Source organism: Zonotrichia leucophrys, chromosome 20, assembly GCF_028769735.1.
Source record: "Zonotrichia leucophrys gambelii isolate GWCS_2022_RI chromosome 20, RI_Zleu_2.0, whole genome shotgun sequence".
Classification (NCBI taxonomy): Eukaryota; Metazoa; Chordata; class Aves; order Passeriformes; family Passerellidae; genus Zonotrichia; species Zonotrichia leucophrys.
Genome location: NC_088189.1, coordinates 12,529,007 through 12,554,967, shown reverse-complemented (window position 1 = coordinate 12,554,967; position 25,961 = coordinate 12,529,007). Strand labels below are relative to the sequence as shown.

Sequence of the window (25,961 nt, the reverse complement as noted above, 5' to 3'; positions counted from 1 at the left end):
CACAGGCCCTGGCCCCTGTGTGTCAGGGGGTGTCCCAGCCCCATCCCATGGGGGCTCAGCCCTCCTGCAGTGCCAGCTGTGGCTCTGCTGCAGCAGGGATCCTGCACAAGGGGGGAGTTTTCCTCTGCAGCTCCAGGGCTGCTGCAGATGGGCCTGGGCTCCCTCTGGCCATGCAGGGCAGCAGAAAGCTGCTCCTCTGGCAATGCAGGGGGCAAAGGCTGCTGTGCTGGCCAGGCTCAGATTGGATCCAGGGAGGAATGCTTGGCTCCTCCCCTGGGCGGAGCATCTCCCCATGGGATGCTGGGATTGGATCAGCCCTGCAGGGACACTCAGTGGCCATGGACAGCAGAGATCTCCTGGAGGAAGGGAGAGAGAAAGAAAACTGCCCCAGGAACAGCAGAGAGCTACCCCAGCTCTGACAGGTGGGGACAGAATTTGCCAAACTACAGCCCCAAACCACATCTTACAACCCAGGACAATAGGGAAGGACTTTTCCTTTCAGTCCAAGTGGGAGAATGATTCTGGAAAGGGAAGTGAATTCCCCCCTTTGCAGCTCTGGGCTGAGTGTGGGGAGCAGGAGCAGGGGAGGCAGGGATGGAGGTGCTCAGGAGCCTGACCATGGTGTTCTGTCCTGCTGCAGATTATTTCTCAGCATACCTGGGGGAATACAGGAACGTTCTCTCTGCCCTGGAAACGCTCAACGCTGCAGTGCTGGCAGCCATGGACAAAACCAAGCTGGTAAGGATGGCACAGGGGAGGGCAGCAGCGTGGGAAACTGGAGCTGTGGTGAGCTCAGCTGCTTCTTAGGAATTTGGGGGTTGGAGGCAGCAAACCCCTCAAATCAGGGGTGTCTGTGTGTTATTGGCTTGCATGTGCAGGCACACAGCCTGGAGGAGGGCAAGGGCAGCAGCCTGGTATCAGTGGATGGTGTTTGCTGCTACCTTTCCTGAAAACACCTTCTGAGAAAGCTGCTCAGGCAAGTACAGACTCAATCCACACTCAGCACAGCTGGGTCAGCAAAAAGAGGTGGAAAGGGTCTCTGTGTACAGTTCCAGTGAGGTTTGTTGTAGAGTCACACTGAAGGAACCCAGGGACAAGGACAGGGCAAACAGTGAGTGTCCTTTTTTAAGTAGGGGGTCAGGAACAATGGTTTGGGGGCACAGGGACAGTACAAAGGGCAGTGACCTGTGAGGTAAGGGCAGATTAACATTGCTGCAGGACACCATGGAAGAAGCCCCTTTCAGCTCACCCTAAGGTGAGAGGCACTCTCAAAGCCTAGGGTGAATTCTTCCAGGGCAACATCCCAGAAGTTTCCCCAATAGGCTCAAAGGTGTTCACAGGGATGGGTAAATCCAAAACTTTTGTGCTGTGGAGACCTTATCTGTGTTCTGGGGACATCACCTCCCCTTGCAGGGCTCTGGCAGTGCCTGTTCCAGCAGCTCCCTGCAGTGTCCTGCTCACAGACACTCTCAGGGAGCATCACTGGGAGCCTGTGTTGGGTTCTGAGCCAGAACAAAGTGTTTCCCCCAGCAGTGAGGCTCCAAACTGCCCTGCAGGGCTGGTGGTGCTCAGGATGGAGCCCAGCTTGCAGAACTGAGTGCTGGCTGCAGAAGAGGGGCAGGAGCATCTGCAATTCCTGCTCTCCCAGCCTGGTGCAGGGCTCATTCCTGTCCCAGTGCTCACCCTGTGCTGATAGGAGCAGTTTGGAGGTGCTGATTAGGGCAGGCTCTGAGCCCCAGCTGTGCTGAGCAGCCTCAGGGTGAGGACAATGGGGAAAGGCAGCACTGGAGGGCCCTGCCCAGGGACCAGCAGCTCCTTCTGCACCTGAGCTGTGTCAGAGGGCTCAGCTGTGTGCTTGGGCAGCTGCTGAGCATGGGAAGACCCTTTCTTTGACGCAGGTGAGGGGCATCATCTGTGTGAATGCTCCTCTGAGCTCTTGGTCAGACAGAGAAAAAAAGGGGGACCAGTCCCACACTCAGCAGGTTTGTGCCTCTGTAGTGTCAGATCCTCTCTGGGCTTTTCTCTGGCCAAACCCAGCCTGAGTTTGTCCTGTGTGCCTGCAGATACTGCAGTGTCTGATTGAACCCTTTTCTGACCCAGAGATGAGGCAACTGAGAGGTGTTTTCAAACCTACGTGTGGAAATCTCGTGCCAAGAGAGGGAATCTCCTGAAAATGCATTTTCTCACTGGTTCAGATCCCCAGCCCCACTCACAGCTATTAAATACAAGTCCAGAGGAGGAATCCTCTCTAGAGAGCTGTGCTTTATTTCAGTTCCTCTCTGTTCTGTTTTTTGGGTGTTGAATGTGTACACTGCTGTGTTTCTGCAAAGGGCAGCACAGACACTCTCTGCTCCCCAGTATTGCTGTGAGGCATTCACTCCCTCCAAAGCTCCTGTGCCACTGCTGTTCCCTGGGAAACAGAGGCAGGTTTTTCCTGTTGAAGCAAATTTTGCTGGACCTGTTTTTCCACGTGTTTGGATGTGCCTGGAGCTGGGCCAGTGCAGAGTTCCCAGCACTGCTCCCACCCAGGAGGGGTCTGTGCTGGTCAGGGGCTCTGACCCAGCCCTGCTGTGCCCAGTGCAGGAATTGGTGCTCCTGGGGTCCCTTCCCTGCACTCCTGCTCTGCTGGGCTCTGGGCAGGAGCTGTGGGAGGGATGCCTGGAGGCTGCAGAGATGATGAATGCTGCATTCCTACCTGCTGGCACATGAGTGTGCTCCCACATTGGTATTTCCAGAGCTGGACTCCAGCTTGAGTTGTGATGGGATGAGTGGGCTGGATTTTAGCCAGAGCTCACAGCTCTGTGAGCCAGGGCAGAGAATTTTACACCTGCCCCTCAGAATTTTACACCACATGACACCTGCCCCTCAATTCTTCTGGTTCAAACACTGCTCTGAGCCCCCCTTGGGCAGACAGAGCAGCCTCGTGGAAGAACCAGATGAGCTTTCACCCCAGGGAGCTGCTTGTGCACTGAGGAAACTGGGATGTTGGAACTCTGGTCACTGAGAATTTCAGACTTTCTGTGCTGCCAGGCACTGACCCCCAAGAGAACACTGCATTGACCTCAGGCCATGGAGAAAGCTTCCAAAATTAAATAGTAAAACTAATATTATGAATGTGTAATTTAAATAGAAATGTGTGATATCACATAATAGAAAACTTGTCATTTAAAGTTTTAGAATATAAATATATAATATATAAATTATATATTAAAAATATATATAATATAGAAAATATATATTTTAAAAACTTATTTTATACTATACTTCATACTTAAATATATATACTTATATATATACTTTTAATATGTATATATAGTATATATTCACTGTATGTATATAGTGTATATTTACTATATATATTTATATACTATATACAATAGGTATTGTGTATATATAATATATATAATAATATACTATATTATTACATAGTATGAAATACAATTTATATATAATATATAAATATTTAATATATATTAATATATATTAATATATATTATATATTATATATATTATATATATTATATCTATTATATATATTATCTATATTATATATATTATATATATTATATATATTATATATATTATATATATTATATTATATATTAGATGTAATATATAAAATATATATTTAAGACTTATTTTAAAAACTTACTTTATACTATACTTCATACTTAAATATATACTCATAAATATACTTTTTAATATGTATATATAGTATATATACACTATATGTATATAATGTATATTTACTATATATTTTTATATACTATATTTTAATATATACTATATGTATAGTATATATATAGTAGATATAGTGTATATATAGTATATATAATAATATACTATATTATTATAGAGTATAGTAATATGTGTTTTATATATAATATATAAAAATATATAGTATATATATTTTATATGAAATATAAATATTATGTAACATAGTTATATATTTTATATAATATATACTATATATAGTATATATAATATATACTATATATATTTTAATATACATACTTTATATATAAGATATATACTTATATGCTTTATACTTATACTAACACTTTAAAAACTTATTTTAAGCTTCATTTCTCTCAACAATATCTATCTTATTCTATCATATTTCTAAGTTAACATTTCCTATCTCAGTGTTTACATACAAATATCTACTATGTGAGCCTACTGTCAGATTTTAAGAATTTTCTATAAATCCCACACTGCAGGAGCTCTGTGTGTGTGTGAGCAGCAGACCCGCTCCTGGTTGTTTTTATGAATTTACAGGTCAGCAGGAGGAAACCAAACCATTAGGGGTTCCCATGCCTCCATCCTCCCTCACTAGGAACATGCTGAAGAAAATTTGCCTTGTGAAGAAAAAAGAGTTTTTCCTTCACATTCTGTCATTCCCACTTATTTGTAAAATATAACTTGGTAGCTGTGCTGTAGTGTGCTAATTACACCTTATTTTGTGGCTGAACTTCATGTTTGCAATATAATTGTGTAGGGGTAGGAGGTGAACAGAGGAAACAGCTCAGAAAACAGCCTGATGTTTCTCACAGGGGGTCTGTGTGCTGAAATCTTTCCATTCCTCAGTGTGCAAACACTGCAAGCCCTCACATAAATACCTCTCCGAGCCAGGCAGCCTCATTGACCCTCTGACAGGAATTATGTGGCCACCCATTCCATTCTGTCCTGAGCTCAGCTATCATAATAAGAAATCACTAAACTCCTCAAAAGCAGAATTATAGCAGCTCTTGGCAACCTGGTGATTTTTAGTTCGGCAAACAGAGCTGAAATAACAGTGCAGGACCAAAATTCCTTTGTCTTGAGCTTGCTGAGTTATTTCCTTTTCCATGAGCACAAAATGCTGTGCTTGGTGAGTTTATTGATAAGAGGGTTTGACCTCTGTGCAGCATCTGATGAGAGGATTTTGTATTTTTGCCCCAAAATGAGGAGTGCAATGGGAACTGGATTTTAAGTTCTTTCTCTCCCTGGCACAAATTTTCCCAAATTGCTGCAGAAATGTGGAGCAGCATTTGGAGCTCTCCTGGGGATGGTTATTTCCAGCACGTTCCCCTGGGTGTGCTGTGTTTGATGAGGCAGCTGGCACTGCCATGTCCCCATGGGACCCTGTGCAGCCACGTCCCCTCCTGGCACAGCCTGCCCTGGGCTGCCAGGGGGGTTTGGGGGCTCTCACCCCTCACTGCTGCCTGTGCCTGTGTGTTTGGGGTTGTCAGGAAAATTAACCCACAAACATCAGAGGTTTATGTCCAAAAAGGAGAGAGAGGAGTCCTTTTGCTTTATTCCAATAAAGGGAGAGGCCATGGGGCATTCCCCTGGGGTGTGTCTAATTTTTGGAGGACTCGGCCTCCTTTTTATCCCAATTTCCCAGCTACATTTCCCTTTTTCCCCACTGGCTGAGGTACTTGAGAGTTACAGACTGAATCACCTGATACTGATGATTTCCCTCTCATATATAACCCTCCCTTTTGATTTTTAATTCTTATGGAATTTAGGGGGTTTTCTTCCCCATTGTTTCTTTCATCTTTCAATATCCAATTTCATTTATCAGCAAACCTACAGTTTATTTGTAAAAGCAAGTATCTTTTTCCATTCATCAATCAGTGCAATCCTTCCCATTGTTTCTTTCATTGTTTATCTACCAGCAGACCCACATCTTGTTTTAAAGACAAATCCACTATTCCTCTCAGGGTGTAGGGGCTGCCCTGGGTGAGCTGTGGGGCTCAGGGCAGGTGGGATGTGGTGTTGGTGACAGCAGCTCTGCCCCTGCCATAAAACTCCATCCATGGGGGATGTGGGGCTTGGGGCATTCAGATGGGAGCTGAGAGGATGAGGAGTGCTGGGAGGAAGGGTTGGTGCCAGATTATGCTCTTTTCTGACCCAGAGATGGGGCATCTGAGAGGTGTTTTAAAAACTTATATTCTATTTTTAACAATACCATAACAATATTCTTCTTTAACAATACAATTTTGTACTGAGTTTCAGTACAAAAAATTTCCATAATTAAATGTTACTCCTCATCATCTTATATACAGAAACTCAGGTTTGTAGTGCAATTGTACTAGCCCAGTACCCCCTAAAAATAAAATTGCCAGGCTAAGTAAATTCTCACAGGAAGGGGAGTGATGTGGTTGGGGAGAAGCCTCCAAGCCCCAGGGCAGGGGAAGTGTCTGTGTTTCCAGGCTGGAAGGACACCTCAGGGAAGGGAGCACACCTCATTTGCCTGATGCTGGGGGAAGGGCCCTCAGTGGTGCCAGAGGGGTGACAGGGCTTGGATTTGGATTTTGGGCACTGAAACTGATGCCTTGTGAAGGCTGACCTAGAACAGAGCTAAAGAATAAAGCAGGGATTTATTCAAAGGGTCTCCTCCATGGATCCACCTTGGGCAGCACAAGAGCCCAGCCAGGGCTGCACCCAAGATGAACCAAAATGGCCCCAAAATGCACGACCAGGCACGGGGTCTGTCACTGTGATCAGTTCTGCTCCATTTGCACCTTGCAGTTCATTGTCCCATTCCAGCTTTAGCCCAGGCAGTCCCACCCTGCTTGTTTTTCTCTCTCCAGCCCACGGTGTTTGTGCTCTTGGGCTGAGATTTGGATCATTTGTCCTTGGTGCCCAGCTGGAGCAGGAATTGTTTTGTCTCCCTGCTCTGTGCACAGAGCTCACCATCCCATAATATGTAGCTCAGACCCACACACTAGAGCAGCACAGAATCTGAAAAATATAAAAGCTAAACCTGAGGCATTACAACAGACTGTGCAGGGCTCTGTGGTGGGTGAATGATGTCCCTGCTCTGCCCTCGGGCACTCTCTCCCTCCGGGTGTGTCCTGGGAAGGCTGGAGTGTCTTTGTTCCCCTTCATGGGTCCAGGCTGGCAGGAGCTGGGCAGGCACAGAGGGGCAGTGCTGCCAGGGCTTTCAGTGCCTGCACACCCTGGGAGGAGGAGGGGAAGGGTGGGCAGGGATCCCCAGCCCTGAGATCTCCATTTCTGGGGCTGTGGGCACAGAAGGCTTTGTGGGAACACGTGGGATGCTTGGCTGGGAGAGGCTGGAGATGCAGAGCTGGAACTCAGTTTGCTGTGGCTGCATCTTGTCAGTGTGGCTGCCATCCTCTTCCTGAGGCAGGAAAATGAGATTCATTTTCCAGCAGGGATGAAACCCCCATTCCCCTGGCCCCTGGTGCTGAGGGTGGGGGGCTGTGACCATTCTTTGCTGGCTCCAGCCCAGAGCTTGGGGGATGAGCATCCATCCTCTCCACTCTCTCCACTTCCCTTCCTTTCCCATCCAGCCACAGCTGTGCCCAGTCAGACACAGCTCCTGGACTGGCACAGAGCAACCAGAGAACCACGAGGGGCTCAGGACCCTCCCCACTGCTCCCTTTCTTTGGCACCAGCAGTGGAAGGGTTACAGGGAAATCCATCTGTGCAGAGCTTCTGGAATTCCAGATCCTCAGTGTGCTGCAGAGAAAGGCAGCAGGAATTGGAAATATTTGACCCCAGTGATGGGGTGGCATTGCTGGACATGATTTTGGACGTGGTTCATGGATCTGGGGGGGTGAGGGCAGCTCTGGGTGCTGCAGCCTTGGGGGTCACATGAGGACACCCAGGGAGGGCAGGGATGCTGCTCCAGCCTTGTCCTGTCCAGGAAAGGGTGGATTTCTCCTGGTGGATGCTCCTTGGGAGCAGCCAGCCCTCCTGCATCACGTGGAGGCTCCTTCCTTGCCCTCCCACTGCTGCTCCTGTCTCTCTCAGAGCTCACAGTGACTCCTATGGTCTCTGTGTCCCTTGAGGAGCTGGCACGGGGCTGGCCATGGGGACAGCAGTGTGCTGTGACAGCTGGGCTGTGCTCCCCAGCTGCTTCCTTCACCACCTCTGATCCCTTTGAAATCATCTGCCCAGCTGAGTCAGTTCAGGCAGGCAGTGCCAGGTGAGGAAATGCCTGCTCAGGGAGCTGAATCGGCTCCCTGCAGCACCAAACGACCTTTAGACCAAAACTAAAGGAGTGAAAGCAGTTCCCTGCTTTTCAGCTCATCTTCCTCAGCCATTGCTGACCTGTTCCAGTGCCAGGTGAGAAATCACCTCCTGCAGGGAGTGGCTGCAGTGCAGGTGCTCTGTGGACCTTGCCCTGCTCAGCTCCTTCCTCCCACACCTGTGGCTCCCCTTGGGGGTCCTGCAGCTGGAGAAATTCCCTTCCTCATCCTGGCAGCTGCATTTCCAGTTGGGAAATGCTGCCTGGAGCGTTAGGATTGCCTAAATGTACCCAGACCAGGCCATCAACGTGGCCTGGATCCCCAGCATGAGCCCCAGCCTGATGGAACACACCCTTGTTAGACAGGGAATAACCTGGAGTGTCAATGAAAGCACTTTGCTTCTTTTGGGGCACTTTATTGACTTTGCAGCCCTGCAGCAGCACAGGAGCCACTCAAGCACTGCTGCAGCTGCCCCTGGGGCAGGGCAATGTTTCAGTGCCACAGTGGGATGGCTGCCACCTCCCTACTGGAATTTTGTGTGCACATACTGGGCCCCGTGCTCCTGGTACTCTCCCTTTGTCATCCAGGTGTGCTGGAAGGAGGTGAGTGAGGCTGCCATGGAGCCCCCAGCCCAGGCTGCCGTGGCCCTCTTGGGGCTGGCCAGCACCTCGATGTGCACTCCTGCTCCTCGGAACAGCAGGTTCAGCTCCAAGCACATCCTCTCAGGAAAGCCAGGGAACATGGAGGAGCCCCCTGAGAGCACGATGTTGCCCAGCACGTGTCTCCTGGCCTGCTGGGGCACGGTGTGCAGGCTCTGCCAGGCCAGCTGGTGCAGCCCGGGGCAGCTGAGCTGCAGCAGCTCGGGCCGGAACAGCGGCTCGGGGCAGCAGAAGCGCTCCTTGCCCAGCGTGATCCAGCGCCCGTCAGGGGTCTGGAATCTGGCTGGATGATGGGATCCCTCCTCCTCGAGGTCTCCCTCATAGTCCAGGGACACGTAGCAGCACTGCTCCTTCAGCTGGGTCAGCACCTTCTTCGTCAGCACCGAGGGCTGCGTGTGGCTCTGCTGCAGCAGCAGCTGGTGCAGGTACCTGGACAGGTGATTCCCGGCCACCCCCAGGCTGCGGGTGCCCTTCCTCAGGGTCTGGCCCCCCCAGACGGAGGTGACATGGGACACGGCTGCCCCGGCCTCCACAGCCAGCCCTGTGACCCTGCCGTGGGCACAGAGCGACAGGAACCCGGTGTTGGCCAGGTGCAGCGCGGGCACCCCCAGGCCCTCAAACAGCACCTCGGCCGCCTTCACCCTGTCGGTGCCAGGGCAGGACGGGGACTCTGCCAGCAGCACCGGGTGCTCCTCTGGGGACACCTTGAGGCAGCAGCAGATCAGGTGGTCCCACAGGGTTCTCATGCTGTGCCAGTCCTCAACCAGGCCGTACCTGAGCGGGCAGCGCCGCGGGGCCGGGGTCGAGCAGCGCGGGCTCTCCGTGCCAGGGCAGGGCTGCCAGGGGTCCCAGGGGGTGCCCAGGCTGCAGGGCAGCAGCGTCCTCAGCACGCACTGGGGCCGCTCCCGGCCTGCAAAGCCGCCCCGCGTGAAGCGGCTGCCGCTGTCGATGACCACCGCGGGCTTCAGCATGGCCGGGGCTCCTCAGGGGTAACAGGCATGGAGGAACAGCCTGCAGTGCGACAGGAGGGTCTGGTGAGGGCAAAGCAGGCTCAGGTGCCTGCTCTGCCCCACTGGGGGACAGCAGTGTCTGCTCTGGAAGTGGCTGGGTTTGTCCCTCCTGGCTCCCTGTCTCGCTGGGCATCCCTGCTTGTCTCCATCCCCTGAGGTTCTCTGACAGTGCAAGGACAGAAGTTCAGGTGGTTCTAAGGAAGCAAGTGAACACTGGACAGGAAAGTTGAGTGGTTGGACTAAATCCTGGGCTGTACCTGGAGAGGTGCCAGAATGTCAAAGGAGGTGACTCTGCTCATCTACTCTGCTCTTGTGAGACTCAGTTTGGAATATTGTGCACAATTCTGGTGTCTCCAGCATAAAAAGGACATGGAACTGTTGGAGCAATTTCAGAGGAGACCACAGAGTTTCTGAGGGTACTGGAACACCTCCCCTCTAGAGACAGGCTGAGAAAGTTGGGTCTGTTGAGGCTGGAGAAGAAAAGGTTGTGTGGAGACCTCCCAGCACCTTCCCAGGGTGTGAAAGGGCTGCAGAGAAGCGGGAGAGGACTCTGTCAGGAACTGTGGTGACAGGACAAGGGGAAATGGGATCAAACTGAAAGAGGGGAAATTTATGCTGGATATTAAGTGCAAGAAATTCTTCCCTGTGATGGTGGGAGGCCCTGGCACAGGGTGCCCAGAGCAGCTGTGGCTGCCCCTGGATCCCTGGCAGTGCCCAAGGCCAGGTTGGACAGGGCTTGGAGCAGCCTGGGACAGTGGGAGGTGTCCCTGCCATGGCAGGGGACATTGGAACTGGATGATCTCTGAGGTCCATTCCAATCCCTTAACATCCTCTGATTCCATAAATGCTGCTGCCAGTAGAGCCCATAGCACACAGAGAGGAGCTGAGAGGATCTGTGATCCCAGCTGGCAGAGAAGGGCAGGATTTTGGGGTGCCTCTGTGTGTGTCCAGGCCCTTCCCTGGCTCTCTGTGCCTCCCAGACCTGCTCCTGTGGCATGGTGTGCCTCTTGACCTGTTCTTTGGGCACTCTCCAGGCCAGGTGACCCTTTGGAGGACACAGTCTCAAGCTATGTCAGGGAAGGTGTAGGTTGGATATTAGGAAAAAGTTTTTCACTATAAGAATAACAAAGTACTGGAATGCTCTTCCCAGGGAGGTGGTAGAATCACCATCTCTGGAGGTGTTTAAACAAAGATTGGACATGGCACTTGGTGCTGTAGTCTGGGTGAGGTGTTGGAGCATGGGTTGGACTTGATGATCTTAGAGGTCTCTTCCAACCTCATGATTCTGGGATTCTGTGATTCTGTGATTTGTTCTCCCCCAAGCTTCTTACGTGCCCCTCTGGTTGCACTTTTACACTACCCACCAGGAATTCATCAGGGAGTGTCTCATGGGAGCAGCCAGGCTGGCACTGTTTCCCTGGGCAGAGAGGGCACAAAGCCAGCCCTGCCAGTGCTGGGAGGGTCCCTGGAGGAGCTGCCAGCACCCAGGGGCCACCACAGGCTCCCAGCCTGTCCCCAAGCCCTGCAGTGTGTGAGCAGGGGCACAGGGGATGCTGTGCCAGCCTGGGGCCCTCCCTGGGGCTGGGGCTGTCCCTGAGGGTGACCCTGACCTTGTGGCTGGTGTCCATGTGCCCTCCTGGAGCTGGCAGGGCTGGGCTGTGGGTGCTGGGCAGGAGTGCCCATGGAACCATGGCTGCATGCCCTGCTGTGATCTCACAGCAATGCACCCCGAGGGTTCTCCTGCCCCACAGCCTCACTTCTACCCCCAAGTGTCAATTGTGGTGATAATTAAAATTTGATTGAAACCCACCCTGTCGCAGACATCTTTTTATGAAAAATCCTTTCCTTAGGATTTTTCCTCCTGAGAAGCTGAGAGGCCTCAGGAACAAAATGTAAACATTGATTATCTGCTGCTGTGGAATGCAACAGGTGCATCTGTGATTGGTCTCATGTGGTTGTTTCTAATTAATGGCCAATCACAGCAGAGCTGACTCGGACAGACAGTCTGAGGCAGCTGCCTTTGTTATCATTCTTGTTTTTCTATTCTTAGCTTAGCTAGCCTTCTGAGATGAAACCTTTTCTTCTGTTCTTTTTAGTATAGTTTTAATGTAATGTATATCATAAAATAATAAATCAGCCTTCTGAACATGGAGTCAGATCCTCATCTCTTCCCTCACCTGAAAACCCCTGTGAACATGGTCACAGCACCCCTTTTGGTTTATTTAAGGGACAGCCCCTTCCAGGTGTGGCTCTGCTGCCCCTGCACAGAGGCAGGTCTGACACATCCTGTCCCCTCTGCCCAGAGGTACGAGACAGCCTCCAAGATGGAGCAGTTCCTGACGCGGTTCCTGCTGCGGGAAACCATGCACCAGCTGCAGTCCCTGCAGGCGTCCCTCGAGTGCGCCGTGGACACCGTGGAGGAGCAGGCGGGGCGGGAGAGGTGATGGGATGGGATGGGATGGGACGGGATGGGATGGGATGGGATGGGATGGGATGGGATGGGATGGAATGGGATGGGATGGGGTAGGGTGGGATGGGAGAGGTACCGGGGTGGGGTGGGATGGGATGGGGTGAGGTAGGGTGTGATGGGATGGGATGGGAGAGGTATTGGGGTGGGACACAAGAGCTACTGGGGTGGAACGGGAGAGGTACTAGGGTGGGACGGAAGAGGTACCGGGGCAGGAGAGGTACCGGGATGGAATGGGAGAGGTACTGGGATGGGATGGGATGGGATGGGATGGGATGGGATGGGATGGGATGGGATGGGAGAGGTACTGGGATGGAACAGGAGAGGTGGGACAGGGTGGAACGGGAGAGGTACAGGGGTGGGAGAGGTACTGAGGTAGGATGGGAGAGGTACCGGGATGGACACAAGAGGTATCGGGTGGAACATGTCCAGCCCTAGTCCCCAGCCCTGCTCCTCACAGCCAGCAGCCCTTTCCCAGCCCAGTGCAGAGCTGACACCTCTAGGAATGGCTTCAACCCCTCCTTTTACATTTTTTTGTTTTAATTCCAGAAAGGAGATCAAGAACTCGCAGACTTCGGTTGCCCTGAGGTCAGGGAGGCGCTGTGGGCGTAGGGGACAGAAGAACGTCTGTCTGTCCCCAACAGACCCCTACTCTGGGATGCTGACAACAGGTACCTGCTGTTCCTCAGTTCTTTGTGTCCTGCTGGAGCCTGGAGGGGGTGTGGGACCAGCACAGAATCACAGTAAGGTGGGAAAAATCTCCAAAATTGAGTCCAGCCATTCCCCCAGCTCTGCCAAGGCCACCTCTAAGCCAAGTGCCCAAGTGCCACATCTCCAGCAGCACTGGGCAGTGAGGGCTCCTCCAGGATGGAGCCTGGAGCATCTCACCCAGGTGCCAGCTGGAGCTTCTTGGGGATGTTGTGTCTCTTGGACAGAAGAAAAAAATCAAGTTTTTTGGATTAAATCTGACGTTTAGAAGATTTTTTGGGGTTTGAGTCTTGAGCAAGCTTTGGCCATGACAAAGCTGAGCTTTTTTTGGGTGACACCTCTGTGCCCTTGGCCCTGCAGGTGTTTGTGTCGAGGACAACAGCCAGTGGATGGCTCAGATCAACAGGCTCCAGCAGCTCATCGAGAAGCTGGAGTGCAAGGTGTGTGTGTGCCCGGGGGTGCTGGGGCTGCCCCACACCTGGGCACGGCCACAGCAGTGCTGGGACCCCCTCCCATCAGTGCCAGCACCCCCTCTTCAGCCCTGGCATTGGCACAGAGCTGCCCCAGCCCTGCATGCCCTTCCCCCAGCTCTGCTGACCCTATCCTGGCTTCCCTGGGGGGCTGAGGAGTCCCCCAGGCCCCAGTGACCCCACAGGTGTGCAGGGCACAGCCCTGCCCTGCCCAGGTGCCACAGGGAGTGTCCCTGGGGGGTCCCCAGCTGTCCCTGGGCTGGTGCCACTCCTGCTGCAGAGCTCTCCCGGTAACTCTGGTTTATCCCAGTAACACTGGCTTTTCTTGGTAACTCTGGTTTTTCCTGGTAAATCTTGTTTTTCCCCGTTGCTAACACAGAGCCCCCGCCTGGAGCCTCTGAAGGAGGAAGCCATGTGCAAGGGACAGGATGCAGTAAGTCCTTGTCCCTGTCCCATCCCCTGTCCCTCTCCCTGTCCCTGTCATTTCCCTGTCCCCATTCCTTTCCCTGTCCCTGTCCCTTTCCGTGTCCCTGTCCCTGTCATTTCCCTGTCCCTGTCCATGTCCCTGTCTCTGTCCCTGTCCCGATCCCCATCCCTGTCCCTGCCTGTGTCCCTGTCCCTCTGTCCCTGTCCCATCCCTGTCCCTGCCCCTGTCATTTCCCTGTCCCCATCCCTGTGCCTGTGTCCTTGCCCCCATCCCTGTCCCTGGTGTGCAGTGCCCCCTGTCCCACGCTGCCCATCCTGCAGCCCTGCCGTGCCCCGCTGATGGCGCAGCCTGGGGACAAATGCAGCTCCCTCGTGTCCCTGCCAGCCCCGAGGGTGGCACCTCTGCCTGTGAGTGCCCACAGAGCCAGGGGAGGGGTCCCCAAGGGGAGGGGTCCCCGAGCCCCTTTCTGGGGGGATCTGCATCAGGACCCAGGGGCATGGAGCATCTCCTGCACAGGCGGGCAGCACCCCTCGGTGTCCCCGCTGTCCCCAGCGCTGCGGTGGCACCAGGGGGGAGCAGGGGGCGGGAGGGGACAGCCCCTGACCCTGTGCTGTCCCTGGCAGCACATCCTGGTGGCCAAGAGGCAGATCTCGGTGGCCACGAGCAGCATCGAGCAGTTCCGGAGGGCGGTGCGCTCCTACACCGAGGGCACGGCCGGCCACAGCAGCTGCCTGCAGTGAGTGCGGGGCTTTGCTTTGGGGGCGTTTTCGGAGTGTTTTGGGGCTGCTTTGGGGCTGTTTTGGGGATGCTTTTGGGGGTGTTTTGGGGGTGCTTTGGGGGTTCCCCCCCAGAATTGGTGGGGGGGGAACAGGGTGGGACAGCAGAGGTACCGGGGTGGGAGAGGTACTAAGGTAGGATGGGAGAGGTACTGGGGTGGGACAGGACAGGTACTGGGATGGAATGGGAGAGGAGAGGTACCGGGGTGAGACAGCAGAGATGGGACAGGGTGGGGCAGGAGAGGTACTGGGTAGGATGGGAGAAGTACCAGGATTGGACACGAAAGGCCTGGGGTGGGACAGGAGAGGTGGGAATGGGTGGGACGGGAGAGGTACCAGGTGGGACCTCCTCACAGCCGGGTTTTTAGGGGGACACAGGGGTTTGAGTGGGGTGTTTTGGGTGCGAGGCTGGGCTGGGAGCTGGCAGGCAGTGTGCCCCCAGTGCCATCCCATCCGCTGCAGGTGTTCCCAGTAAGAACCAGTAACGAGCAAGGAGTGAGGGGGGTTGTGCCAGCAGGAGTGGCTGTGGAGTGTTCCTGTGAGTGAATGCAGCACTGAAGGACTCGGCAGCAGTGGAAGGTGCAGGGCAGGGCTCCTGCAGAGCTCTGGTGGATGCAGAGCCTGTGGGAGCTGCCACGAGCCCCTGAAGCTGCCCTGGGGAGGCCAAGGCTGCCCCAGAGCCCTGCAGGGCCGTGGCAGTGCCAGGCTGGCACAGCTGCTCCCTCCCTGTGCCACGGACCCTCCAGGCTGCCTCCAGCAGGGAACGTTCCTGCTGTTCCCGTTTCGAGTGTCCTTCCTCAGCTCTTCACTTTCAACAGCACAAATTCACATTTTCAGTCCAAACAAAAGGAAGATGCTCGCTGTGACACGTGTGGTGGAGAGAATGGGAGGGGTTTTGTTTGGAGTTGATGTTTTTTATCTCATCAGGGTTATTTGTGGAGGCAGCAGGGTGGTGGTGTGTGGGCTGTGAGCACAAAGCTGAGCCTGGGGACACTCTGTGGGGCTGGGTCCCTGCAGGGCACCACAGAGCCCCGTGTGGAGCAGGGCACAGAGCCCCAGAGCTCCTGGTGACATTCTGGGCTGTCCCCCAGGGCCTGGCGCCCTCAGCAGCTGCAGGGAAGGCTTGGCCTCAGCTGGGGTTGCTGCTGCTGCTGCCCAGCACAGCTGCTTCCCCTGGCTCAGCTGCACCCCAGCGCTGCAGGGCTCTGGGGCAATTTCTTACTGTGTTTTATTATTTCTTACTCCTCCCCAGCACCAGCCCCAGCCTCTCCTGGGCACCAGGGAATGGGGGAATTATCACTGTGGGGGCAGAGAGCTGGGGGTCTGTGCTGTGGGCTCAGCTCCTGCCCCCCTGCCTCAGTTTCCCCCTGTGTGACACCAACCTGTTCCAAGGGGCTGGAAGGATGAGATGTGGCAGTGCTGGGGAGGAGTAAGAAATAATAAAACACAGTAAGAAATAATAAAACACAGTAAGCAATAATAAAATAGAGTAAGAAATAATAAAATACAGAAGGTGCTGGTTCCTGGGCAGCAGCAAAGAGCAGGGTGAGGGCTGTGAAGCTCCTTTGCCACCCGAACACAGGAGCTGTGGAGCAGGATTTGGGTTTGGGATCCTCTGGAGATGTGGATGCACCCAGAATGTGCTTTGGGAGCCTTGTGGGGAGAGTGATGGGCACAGCAGTGCCCTGCTGTGCCAGGGCCGTGCCAGGGCTGTGCCAGCCTGCCCAGGGCTCAGGGTCCCTCTGTCCCCACAGTGTCTCTGCCTGCAAGCTGACTGACGAGCCCTGCTTCATCCTGTACGAGTTCTGGCAGGACGTGACCTCGTGGAGAAGGTGGGGCAGTGCCCATGTGAGGGGCTGGGGGCTCACAGGGGGTGCCCCCTGCTCCCTTCCCGTGCCCAGCCCGTCCCCCTGCCCTGCCCTGTGTGCCCTGGGGCAGCTGCAGCTCACAGGGGGGAACAACACCCCCATAAAGGGTTTGGGGAGCAGGGGCTGGGGGTGCAGCAGCTGCTCTGTGTGGGCACAGGGCCTGGCACCACATCCCCCTGAGCCCACACCCTGTTTTACAGCCATTTGCAGTCCAGCTGCAGCAAGACCTTCCAGCAGTCCATCCTCAGCCTGCTGGAGTCCCCAGAGCTGCTGACCACCATGCTGTTCCCAGGTGAGGCTGCCCCAGCCCTGCTCTGGTGCTGCACAGGGCAGGAGCAGGCACTGGGGCTCCCTTCAGGGCACAAAATCGCTTTGGGGTGACCTAAATGAGGTTTTTCAAGCCTCAGAGTGAGACCTGTTGTCCCCAGCAGGTTTGGCTGTGTGAGCTGGGCTCTGTCCCCTGCCCAAGGTGGGGACAGCCAGGAGCAGGGACATTGCTCAGGCAGCAGATAAGCTGAGTCCTGGCCCAAATACACCTGGAGCCTCATTTTGTCTTTGCAGAGCAGGTTCAGGGCTCAGGGGAAAGTGCTGCTGCTCCCAGCTCAGTGCCAGGGGCTGCATGCAGGGTTCCAGCCCAGCTGGGGCAGGGGGAGGCCAGCACAGGCAATGTGCCATTGCCAGGGTACCCATGGAAATGGGACCAGCTGTGGGGACTGGGAACCCAATTCAGCCCCAGTTTGCTTTCAGGGATCACTGCAGGGTCTTGGAAAATATTACTCCATAAAACATGGATTAAATTGGACTGAACTCTGCTGCTCCTGAGTTGCCAGTGCCCCTGAGCACACTCCCAGTGCCACTGACCACACTCCCAGTGCCACTGACCCCATTCCCAGTACCACTGACCCCATTCCCAGTGCCACTGACCACACTCCCAGTGCCACTGACTCCATTCCCAGTGCTCTCCTGCAGGAATTGCCACAGTTCCAGGGGCTCCCCCCTCTCCAGGCTCCCTGCCCAGGGTGGGGTGGGTGCTTTAGGGACCTGCAGGGTCAGATCCCCCATCTCTGCCACCCCAAATCCCCACTCCCAGTCTCACACTGCCCTCAGCTCCCTCCTTTCTCTCTCTTCCCAGCCTCCTGGTGGATCATGAACAACAACTGACCCGGGCCAGCGTCTCCAGGACCCCATCAGCATGCGGGAGGACGTGGGCACAGCCTCTGTCACCTCTGTCACCTCCCTGTCCCTCCATTCCCTCCTGTGGCCAGCGGGGGCTGCCTGCCCTCGGCCCTGCCGGTGTTTTGCTCCTTTGCTCTTTTCATGTTAATTTATTTATTTCTCCTGCTCCCAAGCCAGTGTCTGAGCTGCCTGGGGGGCTCTGGGTGGGGTGGCAGCCCAGGAGCATCCCAGGAGCCTTCAGTCCTTATTGCACTCAGCTCCTCTTCCTCCTGGCTCTGAGCTGCCCACGGGGACATAGCACTGGCCAGCTGTGACACCCAGCCCAGGGAGCCAGGTGGCCTGATACGGATTGTCAAGAGTGTTTTATAGGGGAAAAAATATTTCCTGCAGTGCTTCTGGCAGGGTGTACCTGCTGATGGCCTGCCACGCTGGCAGCACGTGGCTCTGAGGCTGGCACTGTGCCCCAGCAGCTGTGCCCATGGCTGGGCCTGTCCCCAGCACTGCCAGGGAGGGACAGAGGGGCTCCAGTCCCTGCTCAGCTCCCAAAACCCAGCCCTGGCACTGGGCAGGGGTGCCAGGAGTGGAGCTGAGGCAGTGGGGAAGGGTCTGGGGTGTGGGGAAGGCTGGGGCAGATCCCACCTGCCCCAGGGTGGCACTGGGGCTTTCCTTGCAGCAGCAGAGCCTCTGCTGAGCTGGGGGAAAATGCATTGTGACAGCCAGTGTGGAGGGAGTGGGATGGCACAGGGGGCAGGAGGGACACCAGCTGTGGGAATCCATAAATCAGAGGGTTTGGGGAAAGCTGCAAAAGGCACAGCAGAACTGTGATTGGAGCTAAGCAGCAGCCATGAGATTGGTCAGATTCCCACAACCAGGCACCCATGCTGGCCTGGAGAACATCATCCTTGTGCATCCAGCGTGGCACCAGGGGTCACTCCCAATTCTCACTCACCCAGGACCTGCTACCACCCCAAAGCTCTTCTCCACTCCTGTGGGTGCTGCTCCAGCAGAACCATTAGTGTGAATGTTTCTGCCCCAGTCCCTGGCTGCAGGCAGGAGAAGCTGAGCCTGAAGGGGCAGAGGGTGCAGCTCCTCCTGGGGACCCCAAACACACTGTGCTGGGTGGGTGTGACCCAGGGGGGACAGCACAGCAGGGCTCACTGGGTTTTAGGGTGTTTGCTTTGCTCCAGCAGGAGCTGCCTGGGTTGGGGTGCAGGGGCTGGCCTGGCTGGTGGCAGCAGGAACCTGCAGGGCTCAGGGAAGCTCCTGCTTGGAGGGACAGCCCAGCCCAGGGCAGGCTCAGCCCCCAAACACAAATCCCCTCCCAGGGATGGGGGGCAGAGCCTGGCCCTGTCCCCATCCCCAAGCACCCCAGTGTTTGTTGATTATCAATCCCTGCTGCTTCGCCCGGCCAAAGCCAGGATTTGCTGGGACCATGGGGCAGCAGAAGTGGCTCAGCCCTGGGCAGGGGCAGCTGCAGGGCCACGCTCCTGCCCCTGGGAGTGACAAACAAAAGGATGCAGGGGTGTGCTGGGGCCACAGCAGCACCACCAGGAAGGGACAGGCTGTGCCAGGGCACTGCCAGGGGGGTCAGAGAGGGGCAGCCACAGGGGCAGCCCTGCAGCAGGCACTGGTTTGGGTTCCTGAGCTGCCTCCCCAGCCCCATGTGGGGTTCACCCCTCAGTTCTGGGTTTTTATCACCACTGGATTAATGTTTGCAGCAGCCTGGAGATCAAAAGCCTCTGTTTAAGCCAAGGTGTGGGCATGGGCATCCCTGAGGGGCACAGCTGGCAGTGGCAGCTGGGACAGCACCCTGCAGGCTGCTCTGTGCTCACTCAAAAAAATAACATTTAAAAAAAGCTCAGAAAACAACACACTGAGCTGTAAACTCAAAGGAATCACTGGGGACAGGGCTGAACTCAGCTGTGCCTGCACTTGCTCCCAGGCTTTGCCCACAGCATCACCACCACAGGGGAGGCAATTCTGTCCCTAAAAATCCAAGGTGTGGCAGCATCCCCCAAAAACCCCAAGAGCTGCCTGAGCACTGCTGAAAACCTGTGCCCTTCCCAGAGAGAAGGGGAGCTGGAGGATGAATATAGTCTTTTTATTGACTAATTTTGAGTAGAACAAACTAAATACATCTGTAACAGTTTGGGTTCCTTTATACAGGACATTAAATAAGTTATGCACAGGAATGAAGTAACAAATTTCTATTACAGAATTAAATGTCAAAAAAAAAATAGAAACCTTAACCCAATGTCTTCCCACACCCCAAGTTCACATTTATCATTCCATCTTAAAAAAAAAAAAAAAAAAGAAAAGAAGCAATCATTCTAATCATGACTGTTAGTATTTCATTCATTTACACTGGGGTTAATTTTAATACACAGCCATCAAAGTTGCATGAGAATTATGGAAGACAATCTATTTACAAGCAATTCCTTCCAGCCCTGCCTTGTTCCCCCTTCCCAGCCCAGCCTGGCACTGCCACCCCTCACCCACAGTGTGAGGCTGGGGCTGCAGGTGAGGAGGGGACCTGGGATGGACCTGAGGCTGTTCCAGAAGTGTCCCTTAGGGCAGGAGATCCTTCCTGCCAGCCCCAGCATGGGCTGCTGCAGGTCAGGGTGGCTCCACTGGGAGCTGCCTCAATGCCAGAGTGCTCCAATTCCTGGGGACACAGGGGACACATCCCCTGTGGGATTCACTTCAACACCAGGAGACCTCGTGGCTTTTTAATAAAACCTTGCAGACCAGCTCTATCCCACAAGAGCAGCTTCCCACGGGGCCAGGGATGGAGCAGCAGGTTCCCTGCTCACCCCTGTGACAGCTCATTACAGCTCCATTATTGGCCTCCAATTGAAGAAGTGATCAGAAATAATTAGGGAATTCCTTGCCTCATTGGGCTCCAGCCCAGCAGTGGCACACACAGTCCCAAACGTGGCTCTGCTCAAGAGAAGGAGAGTTGGGAGCAGCTCCTGGAGGGCACATCCCCTCCCTGCCACGGGCTGTGCCACTGCCACCCTGTGTGACACTGCTGGCCAGCCCTGCTGGCACAGCCTGCACTGCCCTGGGTGCCCCAGTCCCTTTGTCCACCCCACAACAGCGACCCTGTGATGGACAGAGCCCCCCAGGCTGGCCCCTTCCCCAGGGACCTCGTGATCCTCTGATTTTGGGATCCTCTGATTTTGGGACAATCTCTGAGGGTGGATGCACATCCCTGGGCATCTCTGGAGGCAGCACTGCAGGAATCCCCTGGAGCAGGGGATAAAAATCCCCACAGGACAGCCAGTCCTGCCTTTCTTTTAGCAGTGTGAGTGGAGAGCACAGGCTGTAAACAACCCCTTGCACCACTGAGGATCCCTGGGCTCACAAACAACAGCAGGAACTCACAAACCAGCAGCTTCCAGGCAGTGAGAAAAACAAAACAACGGCCCCCAGGTGGAAAGGGCACCTGCACCCAGCCCAGATCTGCTGTGCACGTGTTCCCCCAGCACAGGCCCCACCCAGGAAACACCCAACTGTCTGTCTCACCACAGACTGGGATGGAATCCAGGCCATCCAGCAGTGCCTCCTGCCACTGCCTCTTGTTTTAGAGCAGACAAATCCCCTCCTCCCTCTCTGCAAGCCTCAGCTGCCAGCCTGGAGGCAGAAGTGGGCTCAGCTTTTGCCATTGCACAGAGGATGAGATGCTCCTGCTGGGAAATTGGCTCTGGTCTGTTCACAGCAACAACCAGCCCACACAGCCACCTGAGGCACAGCTGCCTGGGAGCAGGGCACAAACATGGAAATGATGGAGGAAAGGTGGCAGGAGAGGCAGTGGTGGCTCTGACACCTTGGGAAGCGAGCCTGAGCATGCCACAAGGACAGGGCTCCCTGCCTGGGCACCACATCTCAGCACCTCTGGCGTGTGCCAGTGCTCTCCCCATAGTCCAGGTCCCCTGAGCAGGTGCCCAGTGTCCCCCAGGTCCTGGCACTGCTCTGTGTCCCCCTGAGAGGAGCAGGGAGATGCTGCAGGCAGGCTCACCCCAGTCCACGAGCCACAGAGGAACAGGCAGGATGAGAGGGCAAGGCTGGAGTGTCGGTGCCCCGATGTGTCAAATCTATCAAGTGATAACAGTTGCTGCAGGGGCTTTTTCAGCTTTGAAACCCCCAGGGAACTCATCCAGTGGAGTGAAGCGAAGCCAAGCTCCCTCCTAGAGCCCGTTGGTGTCTATGGCTGTCACGGAGGCCGGCGTGGAGGAGCGCGAGGTGGTGGCCGAGCTCTTCTCCAGGGCTGGGCTGGGGATGCCATCGAGGCTCTTGGCTGCCACCCGGCCCGTGGGCAGTGCCAGGGGCTTGCTCTGGCCGTGCAGGCTTTGCCCACAGATGCGGTGGTGCCTCTCCCAGTCCTTGTGCTGGCAGAAGGAGCCGCAGTAGCGGGCGATGTTGCAGCCGCTGCACGTCTCGCTGGCCTTGCGGCCGCAGTTCCAGCAGCTCTGCAAGAGCAAAGACACTGTGCTTAAAGGGGGTTAGTTTCCCTAGGAGCTGCAGGATGGGGCTGACTCAGCTCTGGAGGGGACTGTTCATCCCCTCTGGCCCAGATTTGAGAATATGCAAATGAGCAATCCATTAATTCCTGCTATTTCCCAGCTCTTTGCCAACGGTTCTAACCCCCACTGCTCTTTGCCCACAGCCTCTGTCACACTGCTCCAGGCACATCCTCTGCCCCAGACCCACCCCAATGCAGACAGGAAACAGCAGGCATGGACTGAAAAACACTCTGCAGATGCTGCTATTGGGCCTTTTTATTTCCTGTTTTAAGCAGCTCTATTTTGGTCTCCCTCCCAGCCAAGTGCTCTCTGCGGGGATCACGGCGCGCTGCACAGGCACCATTTGCTCCGCACCCTGCCTCGGCGCACAAGAGGTTGGAGCAGGCCAATTTGGAAAAGCAAATGCTCATTTGAAAGCCTCCCAGCCAGGTGGAAGCACTGCCAGAGGCTGAGTTTCAGCCTGGAAGCGGAGCAAAGCCCCTCTGGCCGCAGGGAGAGGTGTCAGCTGGTGGCTCCCGCGTGCCACCGCTTCCCTCGGAGCGCGGGGCAAGGGGCCAGCCCGGATCAGGGCTGCAGCTGCTCTGGGGAGGGGAGGGACGGCACAGCAGCTTCCCTGCAGCTGGAGCAGGGCGTAGCAAACACACACTGGGGAGGGCAGCTCAGCTGTGGGAACACAGCTTCTGTCAGAGCTGGCCTTTGTGGGGACACGGCTGCTGTGACCACCAGCAGAGCTGTGGGAGGAGTGGGGTGCTGGGAGGTGCTGGGCTCCACCAGGCAGCCCTGCTGTGGGGAAGGGCTGGCAGATTCCCACTGCCAGGCTCAGCACTGGAGCCACCAGCTCACGGTGGTGAATTATGGGCTGGCAGTGAAGCACCTGACCGGTTCACTTTGGAGTGAGCTGCTCCAGAGCCTCTGTGTCCCCAAGGGTCCTCCACCTTCCAGGAGAAGCAGCACTTGAGACCAAAAAGCCCCTACCAAAGGATGTGGTAGTTCTTTGGAAACTGGGTCACTGCTTCACAGCTGTTTACACTTCAAGTGTTTTTCAGCTGTGTTGCAAAGGTTACGAGATGTGTCAGAACACAGGACAGCTTTTAGACAAGGGCTCCAGGGCTTGCACAGGGGTGCTCAGCAGCTCCCGAGGTCCCAGACTGCTCCTCAGCACAGCTGGAGGAGGAGGACACTCCTCTGCTATTCCCCCATGGAGAAATCATTACTTGCCTCATTCCTTCCATGGCTTCCTGAGCAGTTCCACCCACTCCCATCATGCGACTGCTGTGTTCAATCCTCAGCAATTTGACTGGGAATTGCACTATGGACATCATTCTCTGGAATAACACCTAGAATTCCATGGTTCTGGCCACACTTCCCAAGCCCCAGCTGAGCTGAAACCCACCAGGAGGTTTGGACCTGCTGTCCCCAGCAGACATGAACAGCAGTCCCATCAGATTTCTGCTCAGCAGACACAAACCCTTTGCTCTTGTATGAGCAGAGAAATTAAAATAGGGAGCAAAGCCCACATGGTTGGGATGTGGCAGTGCAGGAATGAGCCATGTGACTCCCTTTGCCCAAAATCTCAAAAAGTTCTGCCCAAGTGAACTTCCTGCTAAGCAACAGGGAGTGTGATGATTGAAAGAGTAGAAAGGGATTCTCTGAGGCACCCATTCAGCACATGGCACTGGCTGTGACAAACCAAGATCCATCCCTTCTTATCCAACATGCAAGTGTGGCACAGACCACCAGGAATGTGCAAGGGCTTTTCATGCAGCCCAGCTTCTGCCCTGCCCTGTTTTCAAGCCCACAAACAGCAATTTCTTTTTTGCAAAGATCAAGTACTCCACCACAATTTCTGAGCTAAACTGCTGCATGCACCAGCATCCTTTTCTCTTTGCTTCTACACCTCTTTCAATCCCACAAAATTCCTGGTGATTACACTGAGTCCAGCTCAGGGTGCCCAGTGGCTGCACACATACATGTCCACAGACATTTTCAGGCTGACTCCCTGCCAGCAAAACCTAAAAAGATTTTTGATTATATTGGTGCATTGTTTAGTTATTGATTGGAGAGAGACTTCTAAAAGGAAAAGGTGTTGAAGACTGGAGTTTGGAGCACCCTGGTCTAGTGGCAGGTGTCCCTCTCATGGCTTGGAATGAGATGATCATTGTGATCTCTTCCAACCCAATCCATGATTCTGGGAAAAGGCAGGGGGGACCTACAGGTTTGACCTGGAGACTCTGGAGCCTTGGCAAGCCCTTGCCAGGCTGTGCCCTCACCTCAGTGGACTCCTCCTGCTCGTTGATGACCAGGAAGGCATCCTCGGTGGCCTGGCGCTTGGCGTCGGCGATGGTCTGCTCCATGCGCGCCCGCTCCGACGCGATCATCTCAAAGGCCTTCTGCTCCGCCTCGGCCACCGCCTTCTGCACCTCCGACATGGCCTGCCGCTTCACCTCGTTCACAGCTTCTTCTGGAAGGAAAGAGCAGCCTCAGCCACCACCCTGGCACTGAGGGGAGCCTCCCAGAGAAACACAGCTCCAACTGCGCGTTCACAGCGCAGCATCCAACGCGCGGCGAGGGCAGGCTCAGTGCCACGGGATCCCTGCGGCACCACAGAGGAGCCATGGGGAAAGCCAGGGTGGGGACGATGGCAGCCAGGTGTGCACACCCTGGGGCATTGCTGCAACTGGGCTCCTGCTGTTTCTGCACAGCAAATCCCAGTTTTGTGTTTACCCTGGGTGATCTGGTGGGATCCCAGCTGTGCTCACCATGAACACTCACTGAGTTTTACCCAAATCTCCTCCGTGACAGCCATGGGATCCCCATGGCATCGCAGAGAAGCCATGGGGAAAGTTAGGGTGGGGATGATGGCAGCCAGATGTGCACACCCTGGGGCACTGCTGCAGCTGGGATGCTGCTGTTTCTGCATAGCAAACCCCCAGCACTGCACGTGTGCTTTGTGTTTACCCTGGGTGATCCGGCGGGATCCCAGTTGTGCTCACCACAAACACCCACCGGCTTTTATCCAAATCTCCTCCATGACAGCCATGGGATCCCTGTGGCATCACAGAGGAGCAGAGCCCTTTGAGAAAGCCAGGGTGGGGAAGATGGCAGCCAGATGTGCACATCCTGGGGCATTGCTGCAACTGGGCTCCTGCTGTTTCTGCACAGCAAACCCCAGTTTTGTGTTCAGCCTAGAAGATCCAGCAGGATCCCAGCTGTGCTCACCGTGAACACTCACTGGGTTTTACCCAAATCTCCTCCGTGACAGCCATGGGATCCCCATGGCATCACAGAGGAGCCATGGGGAAAGCCAGGGTGGGGAAGATGGCAGCCAGATGTGCACACCCTGGGGCATTGCTGCAGCTGGGCTCCTGCTGTTTCTGCACAGCAAACCCCAGTTTTGTGTTTAGCCTGGGTGATCCAGCGGGATCCCGGCCGCGCTCACCGCGAACACTCACCGGCTTTTTTCCAAATCTCCTCCGTGACGTAGCCCGTCCCCGACCTGCTGCTGAACTCCCTCAGGGAATCTGCTGGAGGAAGGGACACAGGAAAGGTTGGCAAAGCCTCGTCCCACCCAGCTGCAGCTCATGTGCCCAGTGGTAGCTCAGGACATCACAGGGCAGGGAAGGATTGACCAGCTAAAGCTCCAAGCACAGGATTCCTACGGGTAAAGCCACTCCTCAAACACTCAGATGATAAATTACAGCGTTTAATTAGCACCTTGCATAATTTATGACACTGTATAGCCTATCTCCTGGTACTCTAAAACAACAGGCAATGCTTACAAATGTATGTTATCCAACTTCTGCACTGTCCACAGGCTGTGAGCATCAGTCTGTACACCAGCAGTTTACATTAATCACAGCACTTCCCAATCCCAGGGCAATTCAAAGGCTTG

At 54.7% G+C, this 25,961-nt stretch overlaps 3 protein-coding genes across 11 annotated transcripts in view; 1 reads left to right on the top strand and 2 right to left on the bottom strand.

The window, feature by feature from the left end:
* The window catches only part of NECAB3 (N-terminal EF-hand calcium binding protein 3), a 33,337-nt gene extending 15,622 nt beyond the window's left edge, over positions 1-17,715 (top strand). Inside the window, exons 5-13 of the mRNA XM_064729646.1 lie at positions 641-738; positions 11,955-12,091; positions 12,668-12,789; positions 13,187-13,266; positions 13,676-13,729; positions 14,347-14,459; positions 16,254-16,331; positions 16,568-16,659; positions 17,500-17,715. Coding sequence (XP_064585716.1) covers positions 641-738; positions 11,955-12,091; positions 12,668-12,789; positions 13,187-13,266; positions 13,676-13,729; positions 14,347-14,459; positions 16,254-16,331; positions 16,568-16,659; positions 17,500-17,528 — 803 coding nt within the window. The 3' untranslated portion in view covers positions 17,529-17,715. The remainder of the gene's footprint in view (positions 1-640; positions 739-11,954; positions 12,092-12,667; positions 12,790-13,186; positions 13,267-13,675; positions 13,730-14,346; positions 14,460-16,253; positions 16,332-16,567; positions 16,660-17,499) is intronic.
* ACTL10 (actin like 10) lies at positions 8,446-9,612 on the bottom strand. Its single transcript, XM_064730290.1, has one exon. The coding sequence runs from the start codon at positions 9,610-9,612 to the stop codon at positions 8,506-8,508; it is 1,107 nt and encodes a 368-aa protein (XP_064586360.1). The 3' UTR covers positions 8,446-8,505.
* A 2,065-nt stretch (positions 17,716-19,780) lies between the features above and the next one.
* CBFA2T2 (CBFA2/RUNX1 partner transcriptional co-repressor 2) overlaps positions 19,781-25,961 on the bottom strand; it is a 62,389-nt gene continuing 56,208 nt past the window's right edge. For 6 of the 9 annotated variants that reach the window (XM_064729642.1, XM_064729637.1, XM_064729643.1 and 3 more), the window contains exons 9-11: positions 25,522-25,593; positions 24,340-24,530; positions 19,781-22,015 (exon numbers count right to left, since the gene is read on the bottom strand). In XM_064729642.1, the coding sequence (XP_064585712.1) occupies positions 21,734-22,015; positions 24,340-24,530; positions 25,522-25,593 (545 nt within the window). In that variant the 3' untranslated portion in view covers positions 19,781-21,733. The remainder of the gene's footprint in view (positions 22,016-24,339; positions 24,531-25,521; positions 25,594-25,961) is intronic. The other 3 variants (XM_064729639.1, XM_064729638.1, XM_064729640.1) reach the window with 3 other exon arrangements.

Coding starts and splice junctions, on each gene's coding strand:
- ACTL10 (XM_064730290.1), bottom strand. CDS start 9,612: ATGCTGAAGCCCGCGGTGGTCATCGACAGCGGCAGCCGCTTCACGCGG.